Source organism: Cervus canadensis, chromosome 7 (genome assembly GCF_019320065.1).
Source record: "Cervus canadensis isolate Bull #8, Minnesota chromosome 7, ASM1932006v1, whole genome shotgun sequence".
Classification (NCBI taxonomy): domain Eukaryota; kingdom Metazoa; phylum Chordata; class Mammalia; order Artiodactyla; family Cervidae; genus Cervus; species Cervus canadensis.
Window position 1 is genome coordinate 22,028,468 of NC_057392.1, and position 26,496 is coordinate 22,054,963.

The following is a 26,496-nucleotide window of genomic DNA, read 5'->3' on the forward strand; positions in this document are numbered from 1 at the left end:
TACAATAACTAAACTCAGAATTGAAAGTAGGGATATTACCATGAACTGCAGAGAAATAAAAAGCATTATAAAAGAATACCAAGGGAAATTTTGTATACCAACAAATTATAACCTAGATGAAATAGAAAATTTTCCATAAATATGCAAATTAACGAAACTGACTAAAAAAGAAACAGAAAATCTCAACAGACCTATAACAAAATATTGGATCATTAATCAATAATCTCACAGGGAAAAAAAGCTCAGGACCAGATGGCTTCATTGGTGAATTCTACCAGCATATAATAAACTAACGCCAAACCGTCTCAGGCTTTTCCAAAAGCCAGACGAGAGAACACTTCCTAACTCATTCTGTGACGCCAGCATTTCCCAGAAGTAAGGAAAATTACTCACCAGTATACTTCATGAACATAGATCCAAAAATGCTCAATAAAACACTAGGAAACTGACTCCAATAGCATACCAAAATGATATACCATGACCAAGTGCCATTTATACCAGGAAGGCAAGGTTGCCTCAACATTTTTTTAAAAAACTAAGCAATGTAATATACCACATTAACAGAATGAAGGAAAAAAAGATACAAGTTCTCAGATTACCCTGGTGGTACAGTGAATAAGAACCTACCTGCTGTTGCAGGGGTCACAGGTTCAATCCCTGGTTCAGGAAGATTCCATGTACCACACAGCAACTAAGCCCATGCGCCACAGCTACTGAGCCCTTGCTCTAGAGCCCATGATTCAGAGCCCATGCTCTAGAGCCCACAAGCCACAACTACTGAGCACTTGAATAATGAGGTCCATGCTCCTAGAGCCTGTGCTCCACAACAGAAAGTCTTCCCACAGAAACAAAGAGCCAGCACAACCAAAAATTTAAAAATAAATTAAATAATCTTTAGAAGACACGATCTCAATTGATGCAGAAAAGGATTTTGACAAAAGCCAACACAATTTCATAATTTTAAAAAATACTCAGGAAATTAGGAATAGAAGAGAAATTCTTCAACATCATAAAAGGGGTATGTGAGAAATCCACAGCTAACATGACACTCAACACACCCTTTGTTGGTGTATGAATTGAGAAGAAAATAACATGCCAATGAAGAGAGTATTTAAAAAGAACAAAGTATGCTAGTGATTCAACTGAGTGTTGAGAAGTAAGGGGATAATAGCGAGAAGCCCCAGAAAGATGCTTGGTGGTGGGGCTGTGAGAAGCTGCTGACCATCTAGAGTCCACCCACAGGATGGACTCCAGCATACTGGACACCACCTCTGTTCCATGGATCTCCCGGGCTCCAGCTCCTCAGGAGTTTACTGAGTTGAGTGACCTGTCATGGGATTATGACGAGTGTCCTCTGGACCTGCCCCGACAACAAGGAAGCAGATGCTGCTGGGCCCCCGTGATGCAACAACACACACCCCAGAGCTGTATATAAGCTCCAACCACCTAAGAACATCACACAGCCTCACCCATCCACTCCCTCACACACTCACACCTCTTCCAGCCCCACTGCCTCCATCATGGCCACCTCTGCCCTGTCCGTCTGCTCCAGCGACCTGAGCTATGACTGTCCAGAGAGCTACTGCGAGCCCCCCTGCTGTGCCCCCAGCTGCTGCACCCCGGCCCCCCGCCTGACCCTCCTCTGCGCCCCAGTGAGCTGCGAGTCCAGCCCCTGCTGCCAGCCAGCCTGCAGCAGCTCCTGCCCGGCCTTGGGCTGCAAGCAGTCTAGCTGCCAGTCCTCCTGCTGCACCTCCTCCCCTTGCCAGCAGGCCTGCTGTGAGCCCGTCTGTTGCAGGCCCATCTGCTGCAGGCCTGTCTGTTGCACACCTATCTGTTGCACACCTGTGTGCTATGAAGCCTCCCCCTGTTCTACCTCCTCATGTTGCCAGCAGTCTAGCTGCCAGCCCTCCTGCTGCACCTTCTCCCCCTGCCAGCAGGCCTGCTGCGAATCTGTCTGCTGCAGGCCCGTCTGCTGCACTCCTGTCTGCCTCAGGCCCGTGTGCTGTGAGTCCTCCCCCTGCTCAGCCCCCTCCTCCTGCTGCAGACCCTCCTCCTCCGTGTCCCTCCTCTGCCGCCCCGTGTGCCGGCCCGCCTGCTGCATCCCTGCCTCCTCCTGCCAGCCCAACTGCCGCCGCCTGGCCTCCTCCGTGTCCCTGCTCTGCCGCCCCGTCTGCCGCCCCGCCTGCTGTGTCCCCGCCTCGGCCCTGGAGCCCTGCTGCTGACCAGGCACATCCCCCCAGGGCCAGCCAGGCACCATAGGGCAACCCCCCACCACCAGCCTCATGGCCGCCTTCACGGTTTCTCCAGGAGCTCTGAGCTACATGGACACCCCCTCATTCTCTCTGCCCAGGAGTGGGGTCTGCTCAAACTCCAGATGACCGTGCCCGTGCCCACTGCCCACTCCTTCTGGGACCCAGTGCTCAGGCCTGGGGACCAGGTTTCACAATCCAGGCCCCAGTGGTCTCACCTCAGAAGCTGCTTGAAAACGTAATAAACTTGACTGCATTTAATGGTGTTTTACTCTCTTCCAGTCATTTCTGGTAGCATTGCCAGCCAGTCTCCACAGAGGCCAGGGCACGTGCACTGCCCGGGTCCTCGCTGCCCTCCTGTACCCAGCCACACAGGCCTCCTGGGGGCCGCGCCCCACGCAGGCCTAGCACCCAGGTCCTGTCCTAGGAGCCAGCTGGGCCGGCAGGTCCTCAGCAGCGGCCAGTCGCAGGCACAGGAACTTCACTGCCCTGGGCATCTCCTGGCCCTCTGCAGTGGGGTGCTGGCAGGACACAGGATTCAGACCACTAGGTGGAGAGGACGAGGCCTCTGCCTGCAGCGGGAGGACTCGGAGCCTGGGCAAGCGGCCCCTCTCAGTCCCTTGAGCTTTCCTGCCCCACCTTCCTTCTTCAGCACCTACAACCCCTCTGTCCATAGTCCTTGCTCCAACCACACGCCCCGAGGTCTTTTCTAACATAAACAATGAGTGAGACTCAGCCCCCATCCCTCCCAGCTCACCACACCCCCAGAGCTTCCACACAGTTCTCCAGTCCCTTCTCCACCTTGACACCCTCCCCTCTACACTCCCACCCCCGTGTTGCTGACCCTACTCCCGGCCTGGTCACCAAAGGCCCCTTGGCAAAGGTCAGTGTCCCCTCGATCTTGTCCTGTGGACCTAACCCTGCAGAATTTAGCCCTCAACTTGGGGACAGGTCCCTCTGCTCCTCCTCACCCCTCAGTCTTCCAGGGGCTTCACCCTGACCTCTGTCCACCTCCTCACTCCTGCATCTGGACCTTCTGATGCATCTCAGGGCCTCTCCTGGGCTCCAAGCCACTCATGGCACCTCCAGACATGAGCCCACCACAGGACCTGTGGAAGCCCTGCGTGGACCACCCGAAGCTGAATTAGCACTTTCCCCAACTAGCCTCCACTCACACTCCCTCCCCGGGGTGTGGGTCCCCTGCTGGGCCAGCTGGACTCTGCCCCCACCCCCATCCCACTGTCCTGGGCCTGAGCCTGAGGCTCTCCATGTTTGGGGTCTGTCCCTGCCTCTCACAGGCACCATTTCCCCGGCTCAGGCTGACACTGCCGTGTGTTTGCTAAATGGCTCTGAACAGTGGACAGGGCCAGGGTCCCAGCTTCAGGGCCCCTGTAGCTGCCAACAGCCCGTCCTCAGCATAAGAGGCTGTGCTTGGAGGACTCCCAGTGATGCACATTCTTCTACAGAATTTATTCTGGGAAGAAACTGTCATTATCCAGTAAAACATGCCAATTTTGGAGAAAGAAGAAAAGTTTACAGGTTTGGGGGAAACTCTGCCTTCCAGGGTCCCTCAAGATATCAGCTCAAAACCCCAAATGCTAAAAATAAATCAAACTTTCAAAACTTTTTTGAATTGTTAAGAATCAATAAAAATTGCTTTAATTTATAAAACAGACTTCCCTGGCAGTCTAGTTGATAGGGATAGAATGAAGGGACAAAATAGGTGATTAAATAGTAAATCCCACTAGGGGATTGTAAGTAAAAAATATGAGAGACCCCTGTAAGTTAATGATTACTCAAGAAAGTAGGTTTCAGTTCAGTTCAGTTCAGTTGCTCAGTCGTGTCTGACTCTTTGCAACCCCATGAATCGCCGCACACCAGGCCTCCCTGTCCATCACCAACTCCCAGAGTCTACTCAAACTCATGTCCATCGAGTCGGTGATGCCATCCAACCACCTCATCCTCTGTCGCCCCCTTCTCCTCCTGCCCCCAATCCCTCCCAGCATTAGGGTCTTTTCCAATGAGTCAACTCTTCGCATGAGGTGGCCAAAGTACTGGACTTTCAGCTTCAGCATCAGTCCTTCCAATGAACACCCAGGACTGATCTCCTTTATGATGGACTGGTTGGATCTCTTTGTAGTCCAAGGGACTCTCAAGAGTCTTCTCCAACACCACAGTTCAAAAGCATCAATTCTTCAGCACTCAGCTTTCTTCACAGTCCAACTCTCACATCCATACGTGACCACTGGAAAAACCATAGCCTTGACTAGATGGACCTTGTTGGCAAAGTAATGTCTCTGCTTTTTAATATGCTGTCTAGGTTGGTCATAACTTTCCTTCCAAGGAGTAAGTGTCTTAATTTCATGGCTGCAATCACCATCTTCAGTGATTTTGGAGCCCAAAAAAATAAAGTCTGACACTGTTTCCACTTTCTCCCCATCTATTTCCCATGAAGTGATACTTAACCATAAAACCAAATAGGCTTGCTTAGCAACAAAACTATGCAACAGAAGTACAAGACATGTCCAAACCAACAAACCAATGGTGACATGAGACCCACATCCTGCCCAATGAGCTCAATCAGTTGTTCCACATGTTGAGTCACTTCAGTTGTGTCCAATTCTTTGCGACCCTATAGACCATAGCCCACCAGTTTTCTCTGTCCATGGGATTTCTCTAGGCAAGAATATTGGAGTGGGTTGCCATTTCCTCCTTCAGGAGATCTTCCAAACCCAGGGATCAAAACCATGAGCACCATCAGTTAGTAACCCCCAAAGCTTGTTCTTTGGCCTTTAAGACACACTCTTTGCACAATATCCCCAAAACAATAAAACAATAGTAGAAAATAGGGCCTGCAACCTGCCCAATGGTGTCATCAAGTCAATGACCCCCAAACAGCTCTGTGCACACAGAAAACAATCACTTATGGGAAGGTGACTTTTCAAACTGAAAGACACTCATTGTACTGAGACCTGAAAATTTTCTGAATTGTTATGACAGTCCTGGCCTGACCATCTAGGGAGGGACAGGTAAATTCCCCTGCCCCACCCGGGGAGGAACTAATGATGGAAACATGGCGTCTCCTGAGAAAGACAGAGAAGTTCTCCTCTCCTCCCCACTTTTCCTTTGATTAGAAAACTGTGTCTGCTAAGTTATCAGGGCATGGCATTTCTCACCTATCCACTTGTAAGCCTCACAGTGTCCTATTCTAGTAAGTGAAAGTGAGAGTGTTAGTCGCTCAGTCGTGTCTAACTCTTTGTGACCCCACGGACTGTAGCCACCAGGCTGCTCTGTCCATGGGATTCGCCAGGCAAGAATACTGGAGTGGGTTGCCGTTCGCTTCTCCAGGGGATCTTCCTGACCCAGGGATGAAACCCAGGTCTCCTGCATAGCAGGTGTATTCTTTACCATCTGAGCCACCAGGGAAGCCTATTCTAATAAACCACTTCTTATCTACCACTTTGCTCTCACTGAATGCTTCTCTGCCCTGACACATAAAGGACTATGATACCGGAGCTCTTCAGAGGCCCCCTGAAATGACACCAATTGGTTTCACAGTGACTAAGGCCTCATGCTTCCAAAGCAGGAGGCTTGGGTTCAATCCCTGGTTGGGGAACTAAGATCTTATATGCTGCAGGGGGCAGCTAAAAAGCAAAAATAAATAAGTAAGTAATTATTTTAGAGGCCAGAGCGTGGGCAGCAGAGTTTCAGGCAGCAGAGGAGAGCTGACGCTGGGCTGCCTGGGCAGGGCTGAGCCTTCACCTGCGCCCTGGGTGCTCCCGAAGCGTGTGCGGGAAGATGGAGAGAAGGTGAGTGGAGGCAGGAAGAGAGGAGAGCAGACCCCTAGAGCTCCCTTTCTGACCCAGAGCCTCCCAGCAACCGCAGCCAGGAAGCTTTTTCTGGATCAGCCCACACCTGTGCACATGACCTTGGGAGGAAAAAGAACTTTGCAGACTGACTGCAACTTGCTGATTAAGGCTCTTGACCAGGAGGAGGGGACGTGAAGACAGGCTGAGGCTGAAGGGAAGTGGCCACAAGCCCAGGATGCCCGGAGGCACAGAAGCTGGAGGAGGCAGGAAGGGCCCTCCCCTCTGGCCATAGGATGCCCCGATCTCAGCTCATTATAACTCTTCTCAGACTTCTGGCCTCAAAACTGTGAGAGAATACAGTTCTGTTGTCTGGATATTTCACACGATCCAGTGTTGACCATTTTGTCACAGCAGCCACAGGAAACTGGTGCAAATGTACATGATAAACAGATTCATAATTTCTAAGTGTTGTGGCTTAAAATGTCATTGAGATGATATAAGAACAATTAATAATGAAATAAACCTTCCTGTCCAGCCAACCACTCCCTGTACACACCATCGAGGGTCATCCTGCCTTTCTGACTAGCCCCAGACTCCTCGGCAGGGCCTCCCTACCCCCAGCTCCCACCCCTTCATGGTAGCTCTCACATCCCAGCTGCATGCGGACCTCGCTAACCCCTGCCACCTGTGCCACCTGTCTCTCCCCTCCCCAACCCTTCACCCGAAGAGCCACCCTGACCGCTGAACCTGGCAGCGTCAGGCTCAAACAGCTTTTGGTGACTCTTCCCTTGACCACCGAGTATCCCACCAGGGTGTCCCAGGAGCCCACAGACAGAGGTCCAGGCTCAGCTCCCAGGAAAGATGCAGCGGGGGTGGGGTGGGGCAGAGTCTGAGTGGAGGTCTGGAAGGAGGCAGGAGGAGAGGCAGAAGGAGCCCCAGCAATCTGTCCAGCAGAAGGAGGGGTGACCCATCCTTGGGAGCCTGAGCAGGTGCCCAGCTTTGGGAGGAGGGGGCAGCCACTCCCAGCCCCACCTGGCTGAGCCTCTGCTGGGCCACCCACTGTGGCCCGAGCCTCAGGGATGCCTAGATCCTAGCAGGTGGAAACGAGACACGCTGAGCATGGGGGCCCATAAACATGAGCCCACCCCTGGAGACGCAAAGTCTGTTGGTCTCGGCCACGCCCTTCCTGCAAGCCTTGCCCAAAACAGGGCAGCTGGACACACCCAGCCGGAACCCACCCAGGTAACCCCTCTCCCTCCATCTGCAGGGGCTTGTGACAAACAAAAGAAAAGGGGCCACAAGCCCCAGTAAAGAGCCCTTCCAGGGCCCAGAATGCAAGTCCCATTCCCTAATCCCCTGGCGCCCAGAATGAGTGCCCAGCAGCCAAGAGCCCCCACTGCCCACACTGGGTCCACCCTGGCCTTGTACTCCCACACCCACTCAGCACGTGGTCAGGAGCAGCATGGCCCGACACACAGGCAGGACATTTACGAGCTGGGCCTCCATCTCCTGGGAAAACAACGCAGCCCTAATGAGGGTTCCCTGGAGCCAGATCCAAACACCAACCAGGAAAGGAGCGCGTTGTGACCCTCTGTTGGGACAACACACACACAGAAGAGGGGTATAAAGCCGGCAGCCTGAGCACCTCACATACACACTCACACACTCACTCACACACACTCACATTCTCACCCTCCTCCAGCCCCACCGCCTTCACCATGGCCACCTCCGCCTTGTCCGTCTGCTCCAGCGACCTGAGCTATGACTGTCCAGAGAGCTACTGCGAGCCCCCCTGCTGTGCCCCCAGCTGCTGCGCCCCGGCCCCCCGCCTGACCCTCCTCTGTGCCCCAGTGAGCTGCGAGTCCAGCCCCTGCTGCCAGCCCTCCTGCTGCACCTCCTCCCCCTGCCAGCAAGACTGCTGTGAGCCCGTCTGCTGCAGGCCCGTCTGCTGTGAGCCCGTCTGCTGCAGGCCTGTCTGCTGCAGGCCCATCTGCTGTGAGGCCTCCCCCTACTCAGCCCCCTCGTCCTGCTGCAGACCCTCCTCCTCCGTGTCCCTCCTCTGCCGCCCCGTGTGCCGCCCCGCCTGCTGCGAGCCCCCCTGCTGTGCCCCCAGCTGCTGCGCCCCGGCCCCCCGCCTGACCCTCCTCTGTGCCCCAGTGAGCTGCGAGTCCAGCCCCTGCTGCCAGCCAGCCTGTAGCAGCTCCTGCCCAGCCTTGGGCTGCCAGCAGTCTAGCTGCCAGTCCTCCTGCTGCACCTCCTCCCCCTGCCAGCAGGCCTGCTGTGAGCCCGTCTGCTGTGAGCCCGTCTGCTGCAGGCCTGTCTGCTGCAGGCCCGTGTGCTGTGAGGCCTCCCCCTGCTCAGCCCCATCCCCCTGCTGCAGACCCTCTTCCTCTGTGTCCCTCCTCTGCCGCCCCGTGTGCCGCCCCGCCTGCTGCGTGCCCACCTCCTCCTGCCAGCCCAGCTGCTGCCGCCCAGCCTCCTCCGTGTCCCTGCTCTGCCAGCCTGTGTGCTCCCGCCCAGCCTGCTGCATCCCCACCTCAGCCCTGGAGCCCTGCTGCTGAGCTGGCATGTCCTCTCAGGGCCACCCAGGTGCTATGGGCCACTCCGTCCCCCTCTGTTGCCAGCCTCTGGCCCCCTTCAGGATCTGACCCAGACCTACATGAACATGCACTGACCTGAAACCCTAACAAGCAGGGCTTAGCCCACCTGCAGCCTCTGGGCCAGGCCCAGATGAACCCAAGACAGCCCCATGTTACTGAGGGTCCACAGGCTTCTCCCGACAGCCATGGACACTGCTGTTCCCCCCAGCCTTTGGGGGCCTTGCTCTTCCCTGTCTCTGCCCCTCCTGTGCTGTGTACCGTCCTCCCACAAGGGTCCTGAGCTGAGTGAATAAACTCGCCATCCTCGCCTCCGCTTGTCCTCTCTCCCAGATAGCCGTATGTGTCACTGTCTCCAGCCTCCCGGCTGACATAAGTAACACCAACCTCAGCAGCCGTGTCTTTGGAGCATTTCCAAGGGGGTTGAGCTCTAAGGCCCACTGCAGTCGTCCCCTCGGCCCTCGACTCCTGCGTCTGACTCTCCAGGCAGCTCTGGAAGTCTGTGCTATGTGACCAAGACTGTGGTGGCAACCCTTGGCCCCATCTGGCTCTCCCTGGTCAGCCTGAGACTCACAGGGGTGGGGCCTCCTGGGACACAGCTGAAGTGGGGCATTCCTGCTGACCCCCAGCTCACCTGCCCTCAAACTTGGCGCTTTATTCAGTCTTCAAATGCCCCAGCCTGCCTTGTTTGTGCCACAGACCACTGACCCGCCCCCTTCCCAGCCTCTGGTTCAAGCTGGGTGTGGCGGGGCTCAAGGGAGGAAGCCAGAGGGTCAGTGACTTCCAGGGCCCACATTCTAGGTCCTGACGCCCAGGCTTGCTGCCTGAGGTCTACCCCTGGGGGCGCTCTGGAGTGCCCCTCATGTTTGCCAGAGCCGACCCTCACTGCTAACCTGCCTTCCCCTACCTCACCCCTTCCCCAGTGCCACCTCCTAGCTCTTGACATGACCCTCCTAGTGACATGACACTGCTCCCCTCAGGAGGCCATGAAATCCCAAAGGAGGGGGGGTCAGAGAGACCACCTGACCTCTGATGGGCTCCCCTGGAGACCCTGGTCCAGACTCCCAGGGCTGCGATGGCTTTTCCAGTGCCACTGTCCCCCCCAAAATGGATCTTCTGGGAACCTGTCAGTGGGAGTAGGGCCCTCTTGCAACTAGAATTGGGTAGTGGAAATGGGTGCAGACAGACTCACCCTATGCCCTCTACCTAAACTCTGCGGCTGCAGGGTCCTGATCCTGCCTCCCCTACCCCCTGCCCCATAGGACCCTGCCCATGTCTCTTGGGACCCTCTTATGGAGAAGGTGTGAGACATCAACTTCCCCAGCTGTTACGGCGATAGAAAATCTCCTGGAGCTCTCCCAACCTGGGCCTCCCTATGCCTTCACCAGCTTCCCTCTGGCCAGCTTCACCAACCACCCAGGGACCAGGGAACTGGGGGCTCCAGCTTCCTGTATGCCTCAACTCCTCTGGCCAGCTACTGAAACCCACAGGCCCCTTCTCAAAAACACATATTTAAATGCACTTAACGTAATCTTCCGGGCTTCCCAGGTTGCTTAGATGGTAAAGAATCTGCCAGCAATGGAGGAGACCAGTGTTCAATCCCTGGGTTGGGAAGATCCCCTGGAAAAGGGAATGGCAACCCACTCCAGTATTCTTGCCTGGAGAATTCCATGGACAGAGGAGCCTGGCGGGCTACAGTCCATGGGATCACACAGAGTCAGACACGATTGAGTGACTAACATTAATGTAATCTTCCAGATTGCAAGAAGAGACCATGATCACTACCAATTATCAAAAAAAAAATTTTTTTTTCTACTGACTAGTAAGATGTGGGATTTCCCTGGTGGCTCAGTGGTAAAGACTCCACCTCCCAATGCAGGAGACGTGGGTTCCATCCCTGGATTGGGAAGATCCTCTGAAGAAGGAAATGACAACCTGCTCCAGTATTCTTGCCTGGGAAATCCCAAGCTCAAAGAGCCTGGCGAGGCTACGGTCCATGGGGTCACAAAAGAGTTGGACACGACTTAGGTACTAAACAACAACAAAACTAAGATGTGGGCTTTCTCACTAAGACATTAAGAAGAGGGAGCGGCAAGCCTCATTTGGATAGGGGGCAGAAACTTCATGCATATTTGGATGGAGCACAGGGATGCTGGCACCTCAATTGGCGCCTCAACTGGAGACAGTCCCAGGTGTTGCCAACACCGGGCACATCCGTCACTGGGAGCTGTTGCTTCTGGGTTAATTATGAAGGAGAAGGTGCAGCCAGTTTCACCCACGTTCACGGCAGCTGAATTCCAACCCCCAACTCTGGATGGAGCCACCTGCCTAAGGGACAGAGCACCTGTGTACAGCGGCAGCAGCCAGTCACCACTGACCTTTCCCTGGGGCACCCCAAGTTCAGTGTGCGACACCCCGGACACACGACACGCGGAGCGCGTTGTCCCAGGGAGGGTCATTGCTCAGCCCAGGGGTTCCCGGAGTCGGGTCCCCAGGAGCCTGCACCTGAGTCTGGATACCGTTAACAGTGAGCCCCAGCCAGGTCCCACCGTCCAGCCCACGTGCACTGGGTGGTGGCCTGGAAGGGTATCGCGTCTCCCTTGGTTACGCGAACTGCCAGGCCACTGCAGAAACCCGGGAACTGTGCGGAGCCAAAACCACAACCGAACTTCACCTCCAGGCGGCTGTGCTCTGGGTTCTTCCCAGCAGCGCGGAGGTGCGCACACACTCACACACTAATACCCACACGTATTCACACACTTACGCACACTCACATACAGGTGTGCACCCCGCCTTCCCCTCGACATAGGATGACGCCCTTGGTTGACTCACGCCCCGCGGTCCAGGCAGGCCTGCAGAGGCGACGCCGAGGCCGGCACGGTGGCCCCCACCCCGCCCCACAGGGCCCGAAGGTGGGCAGCTCTGGCCTTTGGGGTCGCCTCCCCTCCCTCTTCCATTACCCGAGGCCGGTGTGGAGGGGCTCACTGGGCTGCAAACCCATCGCGGGGTCACCGTCGAGGGAGTGACGGGGGCATTCTCCTTTCCCTCTCCCTCCTCCCAGCAGCGAGTAAGTATCCCTGACTTTGCCAGAGATGCTCATTAGATTGGATTTGCCGGAGACCCCCACAAATTCCCTAAAGCGCAGTGCCCCGACCTGGGGGCGGGATGAAAAGTGAGCAGCTAACACAGGGGTCCCCTACCCTGTGCCCCAGGCGCTCCCAGGACCAAGACCCGCTGCTGGAAGGACCGGCTTTCAGGCTTTGTGAGCAGAGCTGGGGGTAGGAGCACGTGGGCATGGCTGAGAGGTGAGAGGAGGGTGAGGTGCTCTGGAGCCCCCAGCCCCCACCCAGAGTGCTCCGGCTGAGCCACGTTCCGCCCCTGCCCACTTCACGTGGAAATGCAGGGTTAGGACACAGAGGGCCCCTGCACTCCCCAGACTCTCAGGACACGGAGAGAAGTGGGCATCCTCCCACCCTACCCAACACCCACACAGAGGTCCCCTCTAAGCCTGGAGCTCAGGATCAACCCAGGAGCACAGGGCAGGGGGGAGGGGGAAATGATGCAGGTGGGGAGGGCAGGGTTCCAGCTGGAAACAAAGCCCAGACCCCAAAACTCGGAATGGTGACTTCTTAGATTTTGTCCTGGAAAAAGGCCTCCTGGAAATCCATTATTTACCCTTAAAAGTCAAAACTGTAGAAGCAGCGTATGGTGTATGTTGTTGCTATGTTGTTACTTAGTGGCTCAGCCGTGTCCTACTCTTTGTGACCTCATGGACTGTAGCCCACCAGGCTCTTGTCTATGGGATTTTTCAGGCAAGAATACTGGAATGGGTTGCCATGCCCTCCTCCAGGGGACCCAACCTGTGTCTCCTGTGTCTCCTGCATTGCAAGCAGATTCTATACCCACTTAGCCATCAGGTGAGACTCTTTGTGTATGAGGTTCCATTGCAAAAATGAATAAACTTTGTTTCCTAATTCCTGTGCAATATCCTAGCTTAATGGTTGAGAATGTTTTAAAAGGAAATGGGTGTCAGGCTGACAGTCTGTCCCCACCTGCAAGCCACCTCCCAGCCCTGCAAAACTGTCAAGCAGGTGAGGTGGACCTCTCAGCCTGCGTCCTCTCACAACTGTGCTAGGCAGCCTTCCCTCCCTGTGGCACATGCAGAGTGGTCCCACGTGCGGGCTCCTGGGGTCACCTGGGCTGTGAGGCTCAGAAGGCTGCTCTTGAACCAGGCGCTGGCCTGGGGCTGGGACTATTCCCAAGCAGCCTGGTGGTCACAGTACCAGAGGGTGGGGTGGGGTGGGGTAGGGTGGGGGCCAAACCCACGTGGACAGAGGTCCCCTGACCTGAAGCAAGCTGCAGCTCCCAGACTGCCAACTGCTCAGATGGCCTTGCCACGTGAGCCCAGCAGGGGGTGTTGTACCCACACTGACTCCCAGGAACCCGCCTGCGGGCCTCACCAGGCGCGTGGATTCCCCAGCTCACTTCCTGCAGCGTTTTCATTAAAGGAGCCCAAAAGACAGGGTGGGAGAGTTCCTGGGAGCTGCCAGAGGCGGGGCAGAGAGGGCTTCCTGCTACCCCCAGATGCCCTTCACTGAGCTTCCTGCCTGCCTGCTGGCCTGCAGGTTCCACACCCCAGCTAGCTTCTATAATGCAAACCTGTGCCCCACCTCTCCTGGGCACTGCCTTTAGCCCCAGGGATGCGCCCCACCCCAGATCCCAGGTCTGATCCCACCCACAGCCTGCCCTGGGGTCCCCCACGTCCGCTGACAGCTGTGTCCATGTGCCGGGCAGGGCTGCGGTGTGCTGGTGTGCCAGCTAGCAGCCTGGGGCACAACACCTCCCTGGCAGGGGTGTCGAGCAAGTGAAGGAGGGAGGGGGTACTGCGGGTGCCAGATCCATCAGGTACCCACACCTCAGCACGGCCCTGAGTCCTAGGCGAGGAGCCGCCTCTGACTACTCCTGGGATTACAGGGGATGCTGTTCCGACATCCCACAGCAAGTCCAGCCCCTGGACAACTCCCACTCCACCCCCTTCTCTCTGCCCTGCCCCCTACACCCACCAGTAACCCAGCCTTGGGGTCCAGCTGTCCCAATTATGGCTCCCACTGAACCCCTCCACCTTTCCGGTCCACGTGGAGATGACACCGGGTGAGGATGAGCTGAGTTAGGGGTGGACAGCAGGCTCTTTGGCCACAGCTGCCAGTCACTCCTTGACCGAGAGGACTGGTCTAGAATTCAGGCCACCAAGCTGTCCCCGCAGGACACACCCAGCCACTTTGCTGGCACTACACGCATTACACCCCCCAGAATTGTGGACTCGGTGTGGGAGCTAGTAGAGTCTTACAGTCATGGTTCACCCTCTGTCCAAGGGCAGCTGGCCCCACTGGGGGAAGCAGGGGAGGGGTCTAAGCATCAAAAAACCCAGGCTGACTCTGGGGTCAGGGAAGCCCCGAATCCTGCCTGACCCATTCATCCCAGGGGAGCTCACCCCACACACCCCATGTGTGCCCAGAGCCCCTGCAGACCTGCCTCATCCTCCCACCCTGAGGCCGCTCCAGCAGCTGCAGCCGGTCTCCCAGCCTACCCCTACTCCCTGCCCTCCGCAGCCTTGGTCATGCTGACCACCTGCCAAGGTCTTCTCTCCATCTTGGCTGAGGCTCTATGACACTTCACTTGTCCTCAGATGCCCCTGTGCAGCAGGACCAGCCCCAGGCCCCTGCCCTTATCAGAAGATCTGCCCACCAGACTCTGGGCAGAGATGTGACCTCAATTTCCCCATCGGCAAATCTGGCCACCCCACCTCCTGTAAGAGGCTGCTCTTTCTGGGTCACAGGCTCGGATGGGGTGAAGGGGCAGAGGACTTCAAAACCCAGGGTCACAGGGTTGCATGCAGTCAAGGCCCAGCACTTCCCAGGCACAGACCCAGGAACAAAGGCCAAGGGAAAGTGAAACCCAAACCCCACACAAACCCTGCGGTATAAACTCCTGTGCTTTTCAAAACCAAACTCGATCAAAGTGAAGATTTGAGTCCTGACTGGCCATTATCAACTGTCCTGGGAGCGTTCCAAATTTAGCTCAATATTATTTACTTGACTTTTATCTTTCCTCCCTGGTTCGAGGTATTTATAACTGGGTCATCTTTTAACTATCTGCAACATGCCTTCAGGGAAGAGGGGGCGGGCTTTATAAATAACCTTTATTATTACTATGCGGGTTGATTCTGTTCCCAGCGCTGAAGGGAACATGAAGACACACGTCTGTGACTCACCCACCAGGGAGACACCAAGTGCTCAGGACAACGGGCTCGGGTGCTTCACCCCTGCACTCTAGACCTGCATGCAGGTCTGTTCTCCATGCTCTAAGCCAGGGATTGAGGGTTGCAGGTGGGCTTGGCCTGTGTGTGGTTTGCAAATCACACGTCCTGAGTTTTCGACTGTGGCAGGTGCAGGGGCAGTCCTTCCCAACACCCCCACTCCAGGGCTGCTCCTCTTCACCTGTACAATCTGGCTGTTCCCTGGAGGAATGGGGGGGCTGAGGACCTTTATGGACCACCCCCATGTGGGTCAGCGTTCCAAACACTGGGATACTGCGGGGGTAGGGGGACATCATGGGCCATGGTCCCATCACTGGGAGCCAAGCTCCATCAGAGCAAAGCGCCACAACGTGCAGGGACCAGAGAGGGTTCCAGGAGCCCAGGAAGAAGGTAAACCCAGAGCCTCACACAAGCCATCCCAGTGCCGTCCTGCCCTCGACAACAACCGGCCAAACCACCACCCTCCATAGCTCTCCCGCAGCCACCATCACTCACTCCCCTTCCTGAAGCCCGGCCTCTGGCTCCCAGGTCTCATTCTCCCTGTTACTCTGACGTTCGGTGTTAGGTTTTGATCTATAAAGTCTCTCGGTAGAAACTCCAGAAAGTCATGATGAGGTCATGGTCACTGACAGGTCAAGGCGCCCTTTCTAAGGAGGAGGGGGTGGAATTTCCCCTCCAGCCCCGCTCTCCGCTTGCGGGTGGGGTGGGGGTCGGCGTGCTAGGGGCTGTCATCACTCATTCTGCATCTCGAGGGACTGCGGCCACCAAGACTGCGCGGAGCTGAGAGTGCAGCCTTGGTTCTCTGTCCGGGGCAGGTGACGGACCTGCCAGCTGCCAGGCCTCATTCCTCCAGCAGGTGTAAGGCCTTCTCGGGAGGCCCAGCAGGTAGGTACCTGTGAAGGGCCTCGGGTGGGGGCGGCAAGGTCTTTGAAAGGAGTCCCCACCCTGCTGGCATTGCTATTGTGAGCGCAGGGCTTGCTGCTCCCTTTAATCTCTGCCTCCTCCCGTCCCAGTGCTGCAGTTCCCACAGCCAGCTCCGCACGGTGACCTGAGCTCGGCCTGCCCGCTCCCCTCCAGACCCCCGGCCCGCCCCACCCCCACCTGCACCCCCTCCCCCACTCACCAGTGCAGGGCTCCCATTGCCGGGCGCCGCGGCCCGGGGTCGCCAGGGGCAGGAGCACGACACACAGAGTCAGCAGGGCAGACATGAGGGGCCCGGGTCCCAAGCTCCATCCAGCGGCTCCGCACTCGCCCGCGTCGGGGAGGCAGCCGCCGGCTCCTTGCGCACGTGGCTCGGCCCTGGCGGCGACCTCGGCCGGCAGTCACTGTGGCGGCCGCATCCCTGGGGCCGGCGCAGGTGCTGCTGGCACGTGGGGCTGCAGACAGCTCTATCTCCTCATTTCCGCCCCGGGCGGGGGTCCTGCCCTGCCGATAGCATCTCGGTGGGCCTGCGATTAGTCATTGGCAAAGCGCATTTTTCCCAAAGGAAAGACAGAAATAGATCATCCGGGAGGGCTGAGAGCGAACCAGAAAACTCCCAGGACCTGTGTCTCCCGGTGCGGACTCCGAGCCCAGGACTGAGGTCGGCCGCCGCTGGGAGGAGGCAGCAGCCCGGCGGGCGGTCCCTGGGCCCGCAGTGGCCGTCCAGGAGGCCGGCTCCCGCGAGGGCTTTTATCTGGTGCCCAGCCTTCCGAGGGTGTGTGGGTTTGTCAACTGCTGGGTTTCAGGAATTTCCCTCCGGAGGGAAGTCAGTCATTCAAGGGAACAGCTAATGAGGAGACAGGAGCGTCCCGGGGGAGGGGCAAGGTGGTGGTTCCTCTCCTCCTGGTCTCTGGGCTCTGACCTCCCCAAGCCACAGTCGACCCGCGAACCTGCTCCAGGCAGGACAGTTACTAAGCGTGATTATACTTTCTGAAACCCCTCTGGGAGTGTGCAAGGACAGACTGGGGAGGGGAGAGAGTTCCCAGGCCCCCAAAGGCACCCCTTCCTTGTTTAGGAGGCAGCGATCTGGTTGTGAACCCCAAGCTCTCCCTGGGAAGCCCCAGCTCCGAGGTGTGGGCGGCTGCCAGTCTGACACAGAAGGTACTTGTGGGGGCAAACAGAGCCTGGGGTCAGGGCTTGTGGGGAGGGACAGGAGGGACAGAGAGAGACAGAGAGAGAGACATGGGCACAGAGAGAGAAATGGGGTCAGAGAGAGGGAGGGAAAGAGAGAGAGGAGAAGGGAGATGGAGAAAGAATATGCTAAAGGCATGGTAAGTCGCTTCAGTCATGTCCGACTCTTTGTGACCCCATGGACGACAGCCTGCCAGGCTCCTCTGTCCATGGGATTCTCCAGGCAAGAATACTGGAGTGTGTTGCCAAGTCCTCCTCCAGGGGATCTTCCCAGCCCAGGGATCGAACCCACGTCTCTTATGTCTCCTGCATTGGCAGGCGGGCTCTTTACCACTAGTGTCACCTGGGAAGCCCATGCCAAAGGCGCTTCCCACAAAATAGCCCCTGTGACTCCAGAGATTGTCCCTCCGTCTGTTTCTCCGTCTGTCTGTTCACGTACAGGGAGTTTACGTCCTAATCACAGGAATTCCTGTCGCCTGAGGAAATCCCACAAGCCCCCCTTACACCTGCCCTGTCACAGGACTGGGAGCCCAGAACCCAGAGAAAGCTCAGCAGGTCCTTCTCCAGATTGGGTCCTATGAGATCCTGAGCAAAGTCACACGGATGCAATGAATTGTCTCCTTCTGTCCAAGGTGCCTAGTCAGCCCTGCATGGCAGGGACCCAAGATATGTGGTGGGCTTAGTTCACAGGAAGCAGCATTTCTGCAATGTGAGTCAAGCACATGGGCTTTGAGGGGCACAGCGAGCGCAGAGGGACGAGGGCCCTCCCTGGGGACACGCAAGCACCCAGAGTGGAAGCCTCTGCGGCTTCGGCAACACAGAAAGCCTCAAAGTCTTCTATCCCGGGTTTCCCCGGCTCATGCACCGTGGAAATCACTTTTTCCCACATCACAGGGACGTGTCCCAAGAACCCACTAGACACAGGCATGTGCAAAAAACAGCAGGACCCTGCTCTGTGGTTGTTCAGAACCTGCCGGAATGGTTCATGGTTGGATTTTCCCTCCTGGGAATGCCTGCCCACTCGGATCGCCTAACTGCCTCCAAGTGAAAGCATAGAAAACCTCCCAAGAGTGTCCCCAAACACATCCCGCCCAGCTCTGATGCCAGCCGACCATCTCTCTCTCTTGTGTGTCCACTTCTCTTTGGGGCCATTCAGCTTGGAAGAGAGGCTTATATCCCAACCACAGCTGATGCTTTCTCCAGGTAAAACGGGGAGCGGTGACAGATAAAGGGGAATTTGAAATGACAACTTCGTGTTACAAGAGCATATCACTAAATCCCCTGGTTTTTTCTATTAAACTCACCTGTCCCTTATGCAGACTGTTTAACCTTGATGGTTTTTTAATAATTTAAAGACACACACACACCTCAGGAATATGCCATGTTTTGGTATTTAATGACCACTGTTCTAAGGATGTTTGCAAAGATCTCTGAGAACATAAGAGAACACTCAGCATGTGATGGCGAGTCTAGATGGACTTGGGAGGACCCGGCACGCTTGCACAGGGAGCAGAACCGACCCTACACCATCTGCTCCTGGGCCAGCCCCCCTGCCAGAGCTGGGCTCTCACCTGGCACCCAGCCGTGCGCCTGTCAGTCTCGGACTCAGCTGGAAAGAAGCACGTGAGGCCATCGTTTCCAGCAAATGCAAGCTAGGATTGCATTTAAAAAGTGGTTTGATAAGAGGTCTCTTTAGGTTATTGAATAAGAGTTTGCTTTTATTATTTTTTTCAATTTTTAAAATTGTATTTACTTTTGACTGCGCTGGATCTTCATTGCTGTGAGGGCTTTTCCTTAGTTGTGGTGAGTAGGCGGCTAACTGCCTAGTTGCAGGACACAAGGTTCTCCCTCCGGTGATGGCTTCTCCTGATGGGGAGTACGGGCCCAGTGGTTGTAGCACCTGGACTTAGTTGCTCTGCAGCATATGAGATTTTCCCAGAGCAGGGATGGAACCCGTGTCCCCTGCATTGACAGGTGGACTCTCAACCACTGGACTGCCAGGGACGTCCTAGGGTTTGCTTTTGTTTTTTTATATAATTTTATTTATGTATTTACTTTTGGCTATGTTGGGTCTTCATTGCTGCCCAGATTTTTCTCTAGTTGCAATGTACAGGCTTCTCATTGGGCTGGCTTCTCTTGCTGTGGACCATGGACTCTAACACACAGTTCAGTTCAGTTCAGTTGCTCAGTCGTGTCCAACTCTTTGTGACTCCAAGGACTGCAGCACACCAAGCCTCCCTGTACATTACCAACTCCTGGAGTCCACCCAAACCCATGTCCATTGAGTCGGTGATGCCATCCAACCATCTTATCCTCTGTCGTCCCCTTCTCCTCCTGCCCTCAATCTTTCTCAGCATCCGGGTCTTTTCAAATGAGTCCTCTTCGCATCAGGTGGCCAAAGTATTGGAGTTTCAGCTTCAGCATCAGTCCTTCCAATGAACACCCAGGACTGATCTCCTTTAGGATGGACTGGTTGGATCTCCTTGCAGTCCAAGGGACTCTCAAGAGTCTTCTCCAACACCACAGTTCAAAAGTATCAATTCTTCTGTGCTCAGCTTTCTTTATAGTCCAACTTTCACATCCATACATGACCACTGGAAAAACCATGGCCTTGAGTAGATGGACCTTTGTTGGCAAAGTAATGTCTCTGCTTTTTAGCATGCTGTCTAGGTTGGTCATAACTTTCCTTCTAAGGAGTAAGTGTCTTTTAATTTCAGTAGTTGTGGCTCACAGGCTGTAGAGCTCAGACTCAGTAGTTGTGGTACACACACTTAGTTACCCTGCCCAGCATGTGGCATCTTCCCAGACTAGGAATCGAACTCATGTCCCCTCTATTGGCAGGTGGACTCTTAACCACTGAGCCGCCAGGGAAGCCCATGAGTTTGCTTTTCTCATCACAAGAAGTGTTCTTTGGATAGCAGGACTTCTAAAGGGCTGCTAAAGGATTACTGCATATATTTTCTCCCTATCACTTCTTTTTTGATGCTGTTGGGGGGAACACTTTTTGATGCTTTTGTCTTTTGCCAGGTATTTAAGTTTTTTATTTAGTAACGCTTTTCTCAAGACGTTTGGGTCTTACAGGACTTTTCAATCTGTGTATGTGTAGCTCTCTTTTCTGTCTGGACTGTGGTCCAGGATATTTGGACTGCTATGGGTTGAACTCTGCTCCCAAGAAGCTGTTCTGCATGCATCATTATTAAACACCCCTCCTTTCCCACCATTTTGAAACATCGCATTTATGATGGATCAGGCTTCTCTATGGGGCTTCCCTGGTGACTCAGATGGTAAAGAATCTACCTACAACACAGGAGACTCAGATTCAATCCCTGGGTGGGGAAGATCCCCTGGAGAAGGGAATGGCAACCCACTCTAGTATTTTGGCCTGGAGAATTTCATGAACAGAGGAGCCTGATGGGCTGCAGTCCTTGGGGTTGCAAAGAGTCAGACACAACTGAGCAACTAACACATAGAAACACACACAGAGGCTTCTCTATACACTCGGATCCTTTCCACTGATCTCTGCTGTATTAATCTCTTTCTCTGTTTCCTTTACCAGAGTATTATTTTGACAACAGCATTTATGGTAAGTGTTCATACATGCAGATAAAGGATATATGAACTAGTTTTCCCTTTTCAGGAATGCATCAGCAGTTCTTACGTATTTTCCCATTTGAACTTAAAAATGATTGGTTCTTACCTCCGCCTTCCAAATGAAATTTGAACAAATGAGCAAAAAGCATTATAGGAATACCTATTAGAATGGCAATAAGTTCATAGATTAATCTTAGAATACGGGGCATTTTTATGGCATGAAGTCTTCCCACCCAGGGATATGTATATCTCTCTGTTTATTCCAATCTTGAATTAAAAGTATAATTTTGACTGTAGAGGTCTTGCATTTATTCTGTAAAGTTATTTCTGTAAATATTCTATAAGTTTATTCATTATTTTATCACCACTTGTCATTGGTTATTGCTAGTATTAAGAAAATTTATTCATTTTTGTACAGTTATCTAGCAACCTTAAACTTACTAAGTCTTTTTTTTTTCCTTATGAAAGCATAAAACTTGGGGAGGTTGTTTTATTTTTTATTTTTATTTATTTTTTTGGCTGAGGCATGTGGCATTCTTGTTGCCCGGCCAGCAATTGAACTCACACCTTCTGCATTAGAAGCACAGAGTCTTTACCACTGGACTGCCAGGGAAGTCCCTGCTAAGTGATTCTAGCATCTCTTGTTTTTCTAGACAAATATAGTCTGCAAATGAAAGTAATGTTGGCCCTTCTGCTTTAATATGTGCACTGTCTGTCTTCTTCTTTTATGGTATAAGCTAGAACCTTTAAAAAATGTTGGAAACAGTGACAATAGCAGGCTTTTCTTGTCCCTGTCCCTGAGTTCAGTGGGAATCTCAGCGGGGTTTCAAAACATCATCATATTAAAGAATTTTTCTTTTCTTTCACTAGGGGAGGAGGGGCTGCTACATTTTCTCAAATGCTGTTGCACCTCAATTGATATGATTTCACGTATTTTCTATTTTACTTTGTCAGTGGAATTAATCACAAGATCTCTTCCTAATGCTGAACGATCCTTGCATTCCTGGGGTAAAGCATACAGAGTTATGGTATGTTTTCTCCTAATTCACTGGATGTTCCACCCAGCATCTCACTTGCAGCACTTGTTTTCTTCCTCACATCCATCTCTTCTCAGGCAGCCCCTGGACGCAGAAGGCACAGCCTGTACCTCTGTACTGAGCATCAGGTTGTATTTGCAGTAGCTCACCTGAAATCCTCACCGCCCCCCTCCACCCCCAACCAGTGTCTCAAAGGCACTGTTCCAACGCTCCCCACTCAGAGCCGGCTCCATCCTGGGTGTAGGCCAGTAACCCAGAATTCCTCCTTGGCACCTCCCTCAGGAAGTCCCACTGAGTTTACCCCCAAACACTCCTGCCTCCTGCCCCTGCCTTCCTGGCCCAGCCACTTTGTGCCACAGTACCACTGCCCAGCTGTCTCCTGCACCCTCTGGGCCTCCCGCACCCGCCCGTAATGGCCTCTGCAGAACCCAGCCCTGGCCTGGCTGCTCTCCCTCCATGGATCCCAGGATAAAGAGAACATCCAGGGTGTGGCCTTCAGGCCTGGGGTCCAGCCCTGCCCAGCACCCGGCCGCAGTTTCACCTGTCCACACACACGCCATGTCCAGGGGGTGCCTCCTCCTCCCAGGGGCTGTTCCAGGCGGGCTGCTCCCCAGCACTCCTGCCCACTCCCCCCCACCCCGCCTCCCTGTCCTGACTAACCCCTCTGGAGAAACGCCCCTGCAGGAGCCGCTTCTTCACGTTCGGTCACTCGTTCAGGCGACCCTTTGAATGACGTCCAAAGTTCCAGTGCCCAGACCACGCCTTGTAGGGCTCAACCTTGCATCTTAGCACTCAAAAATGCATAATCAGGAACTGCCCTGATGGTCCAGCGGTCAAGAATCTGCCTTCCAATGCAGAGGACTTGGTTTGGTCCCTGGACTGGGAACTAAGATCCCACATGAGCAACTAAACCCCATGAAACAACTACTGAGCCTGCCCTCTAGAGCCTGCACACGACTGGAGAGAAGCCACGCGAAAGATCCCGTGTGCCGCAATAGACCTGACACAGCCAAATTAATTAATTAATTACAAAAAACCCCCACAAAACCCGCTCCAGGTCCCCCGAAGCCCTCCCAGCAGCTCACTCCTCCAAGTTTGATGTCCACATGGCTGGTCTCTTCTTCCACACACCAGACGGCCCCACACAGATTCCCGCCTGACTACAGAAGTGCCAGGAGGGCCTGCAGGAGGGCTCTCCCTTTGAGGACTCGGGGTCAGAGTCACAAAAAGGAGATATCTGAGCCTGTCCTCCAGCATCACACAACCCCCACAATCACACGACCTCCCCAGTCACAATCACGGGAGCCAGCTCCTTAAAATCTGAATCTCTCTCTCTTCATCTCCTATTGGTTCAGTTTCTCTGAAGGACCCTGACTACCTCAGCTGAAGGAGTGCTTCTAAACTTATCTTCAAGACACACCCAAGGGTGGAGAGCAGAGCAGAAGGGGAGGAAGGGGAAAAAGAAGAGGAGCTGAGAGGTGAGGGTACTGTATGCTGACCCCTCTGCATACAGGACTGCTTTCATTATGCTTATAATCTGGAGTTCTGGGTTATGTCACTTTAGCGGGGGAAGGAGTCCCTTACATTAAAATTTAAGTCTAGAAACCACTGTTGCAGGGAATTTCATTTCAATGCGATCTATTAACGTGTATCCAGATGGTAGGGTCTTTTTTCAGCGGGCACCTCTATTCCCCAAGTGGGTTACAACACACTTAGGCACCTGTTTACTGTTTCCTATACCGTTCTGCCCTATAACAGCATCCCATAATCCCCTAAGAGACTCTGGTATAGACTCCACCCAGACAAACCCCATCCAAGGGCTCAGTGTCATATCTGCGGTTCAAGGAGGCCCTAGCAGTTTTCCTCTGAAGGTTCTGGGCCAGGTTTGCTGGAAATGTGGGCCTGACCAAGGGAGGCCCCTTCCAGGAGGAGGGCAGGCAGGAGGCTGTCACCAGGAGGCTGCCCGGAGCAGCTGCTGAGTTTCTGACACCTCAACCCCCTGCCCCAATCCCAAGTAATTTTTTCTAGCAGCGTATTTCCTGCTGGAGCAGCCGTCTTTGGGGCTATCCAGGTGGCTCAGTGGCAAAGAACCTGCCTGCCAATGCAGGAGATGTGAGAGACCCGCCTTCAATCCCTGGGTCGGGAAGATCCCCTGGAGAAGGGCACGGCGACCCACTCCAGTATTCTTGCCTGGAGAATCTGCTGGGCGGAGGAGCCTGGTGGGCCACAGTCCATGGGGTCACAAAGAGTCAGACATGAATGAAGCAACTCGGCACGCACATAGCCGTCTCTGAAGGCGCCACTCGGTGTGTTGGGACCACATGTGGGGAGGGGAGTGGGGATGGGTAAGAAGGGAGTATGAGCCTACCTTTCCCCCCACCAGCACGCTCTTGGCTCATTTCAAATTCCACACGCTGCATTAGTTTAATCATTCACATTAGTCTTGTTAACCATATATAAAAAAGAAGCAGACACAAAAGTGGCCAAGCAGCCAGAGCTTCTGCTTTATGCCACTTTTGCAGCTTCTGTGCTCCACAGACAGGACAAGGACACAGGGAACCTCGGCACGTCTGCCCACGTAGGACCCGTGGCACCAGGCTGCTTCCTCTCCCCAGTTCCCCAGGTCTGTCATTTCCAGCTGGCCGGGGGCACCAGTCCCCGCCTCCAGGCTGAGCCCATCCTTGCCACACAAAGCATGTTCTTAAAATTCTTTACAGATTAACCCACATTAATCTAAACCCGATAAAAGCATAGGTTTTACCTTCTGCTTGGAGCTGCACTGTAATTTCCCCCAACAACCTGCTGAAAAGACCAAGAAAAACTTAGCAGCCAGCAGCAGGGCCTGGAAAGGGGCTGCAATTAGGGGTGCGAGGCCTGGGGGGGGGGGGCAGCGGCGCCCACTTCAAAGGCCAGGGTGGGGGCGGGAGCAGCCAGAACTGTAATTAGCGGCCGAGGAGAAGCAAGAAAGCCCCGCGCGCGCACACGCAGAGCGGCTGGAACAAAGGCCGCACTCTTTGATGTGAATCACCCCGGTACGGGAGGGAGGCGGCACCTCCACCCCGCACCCTGCACCCGGGGACCCCGCAGGCCTCCTCCCTCCGCTTGGTCCACGCAAACTCAGGGGTGCAACAGGCCAGGCTTTGGGGAGACCAGCAAGACTTATTTGCTCCCTATCAACGCTAGCCGGGGCACCCCAAAGCTGGCTGGAGATGGGCATGGTCTGCCACCCACATGTGGAGGGGCATTTTCAGGGACAGGGCCAGTCTGGGCCCCAGCCCACACCCTGTCGGGGCCCCAGCCACCCTCAGAGGTAGAGCTCAGAGCCTCCCTGGGCTGGGCGTCCCGGGCACCTGAAGAGCAGGGGTCCCACCCTCCCTGCCACGGGGCCTGGCCATCTGGGGACCCAGGTACCTGGGGACCTGGGTATCTGGGCATCTGGGGAGGGAAGTCATTTGGGGGAGGCCTCCAGAAGGACCCATCTAGGGAGAAGAAAGCTTGGGGTTCTGGCCAATCATCCACAGACCACTTGCCTGATGGCCAGTTGGCCCCAGACTGGCCTCAAATCAGGTTCTTTGGCCTCTGTGTTGGTGTCCTGTCTGTGCTACCTGATGATATTTTTTTGTTTGTTTTTCTTTCATTTTGATAAGGCACAAAATGCACTGTCTTCTCTGGGGAACATTAGGTACCTTTCCTCTCCATCACGCAGTACATAAATCTTGAGGGTTTTGTGTTTCTTCAAAAAAGAAGAAAACGTGAGGGTCCTGAGATGCAGGACTGCCCGTTTCTCCCCTCGCCCAGACCTCGGGAAGATGTAAGTGCTACTGCTGGTGACAATATTAAAATCATGCCTCCAGGAAACAGGATGTGCAGATGCTAGCCCTGGGGCACTCTGTGCTCAAGGTTAAGTGGGTTTAGGGCAGTGACAGTGAGGTTCTGTGAGCAGTGAAGGCAGTTTTTTTGGCTTCGATAGAAATGGAGTTTGTGGCATTTGTGGATTCTTAACCCTGAATCGAGATTTTCCTTGGCAATTTTTTGGCAAAATCTCTGGCAAGATTTTCTCAGTCCTCTTGGCTAGGTGGACATGGATGTCCTCTGCCTGGTCAGTGAGATGGTCGGGGTCATACCCAGCCTGCACCAGTGGGGGCGTCAGAGTGCATGTGGTCTCACCATTACTACCACCAACGCCACCCTGTCTTCAGCCTCTTTCCTGGGTGGGGGGCCCCGTGCTCAGAGATCATGTGCTCTCCCAGGGGCTCTCTGCAACCCCCTTCTCCCCCAGCTGAGCGACCTCACTCCACCCCACCAGGTCCAAATGCCTGCGCCTTTGCACTGCAGCTGAGGCCACATTCATGGTCACTGCAGCCCCTGGGTGTCCAGCCCCTCCTTCTCTCCACTGCCCTCGTTCCTGAGGGTCCCCTCCCTCCCAGCCCCACCACCTCCCCCTCAAAGGGCCATTCACTCCATCTGCTCAGGGAGGCTCCAGGAAAGCAGTTCCCAAAGCTGGTGCCTGGGAACGCTCAATCTGGGCTGTGGGTTCCCATGAGGCTCCTCCTCCCCTCTGGAGAGTTTACCGTGGGGCTCCTCCTTCCCCCTCCCTCCCCTCTCTCTCCCCTTCCTGCTCCTGTCTCTGAGCACAGACCTTGAGCTCTTTCTCCCCTAAGTTCTGGCTCCTTGGCCCCCATCCCCCAGTGCCCAGGAGGGGCTCAGCAAGTGGGCTGGCAGAGGACTTCCTGTCATAAGACCCCCCTGGGTTTCCCCTGAAATGCCTCAGTATGGGGTGCTTTC

General features: G+C 54.7%; 3 protein-coding genes across 4 annotated transcripts in view; 2 read left to right on the top strand and 1 right to left on the bottom strand.

Moving 5' to 3' along the window:
• TSPEAR (thrombospondin type laminin G domain and EAR repeats) overlaps positions 1-16,489 on the bottom strand; it is a 142,458-nt gene extending 125,969 nt beyond the window's left edge. The window contains exon 1 of the mRNA XM_043474549.1: positions 16,095-16,489. Coding sequence (XP_043330484.1) covers positions 16,095-16,179 — 85 coding nt within the window. The 5' untranslated portion in view covers positions 16,180-16,489. The remainder of the gene's footprint in view (positions 1-16,094) is intronic.
• LOC122445420 (keratin-associated protein 10-1-like) lies at positions 1,464-2,508 on the top strand. Its single transcript, XM_043474569.1, has one exon. It carries the CDS (start codon positions 1,521-1,523, stop codon positions 2,220-2,222), a length of 702 nt encoding a protein of 233 aa, XP_043330504.1. The 5' UTR covers positions 1,464-1,520; the 3' UTR covers positions 2,223-2,508.
• On the top strand, positions 7,717-8,967 carry LOC122445413 (keratin-associated protein 10-8-like). 2 transcript variants are annotated; one of them, XM_043474551.1, is made up of 2 exons: positions 7,717-7,997; positions 8,028-8,967. In XM_043474551.1, exons 1-2 carry the CDS (start codon positions 7,777-7,779, stop codon positions 8,617-8,619), a joined length of 813 nt encoding a protein of 270 aa, XP_043330486.1. In that variant the 5' UTR covers positions 7,717-7,776; the 3' UTR covers positions 8,620-8,967. The 2 variants fall into 2 exon arrangements, with proteins under 2 accessions (XP_043330486.1, XP_043330485.1); XM_043474550.1 differs by having other exon boundaries at positions 7,717-8,967.
• Positions 16,490-26,496: the final 10,007 nt, after the last annotated feature.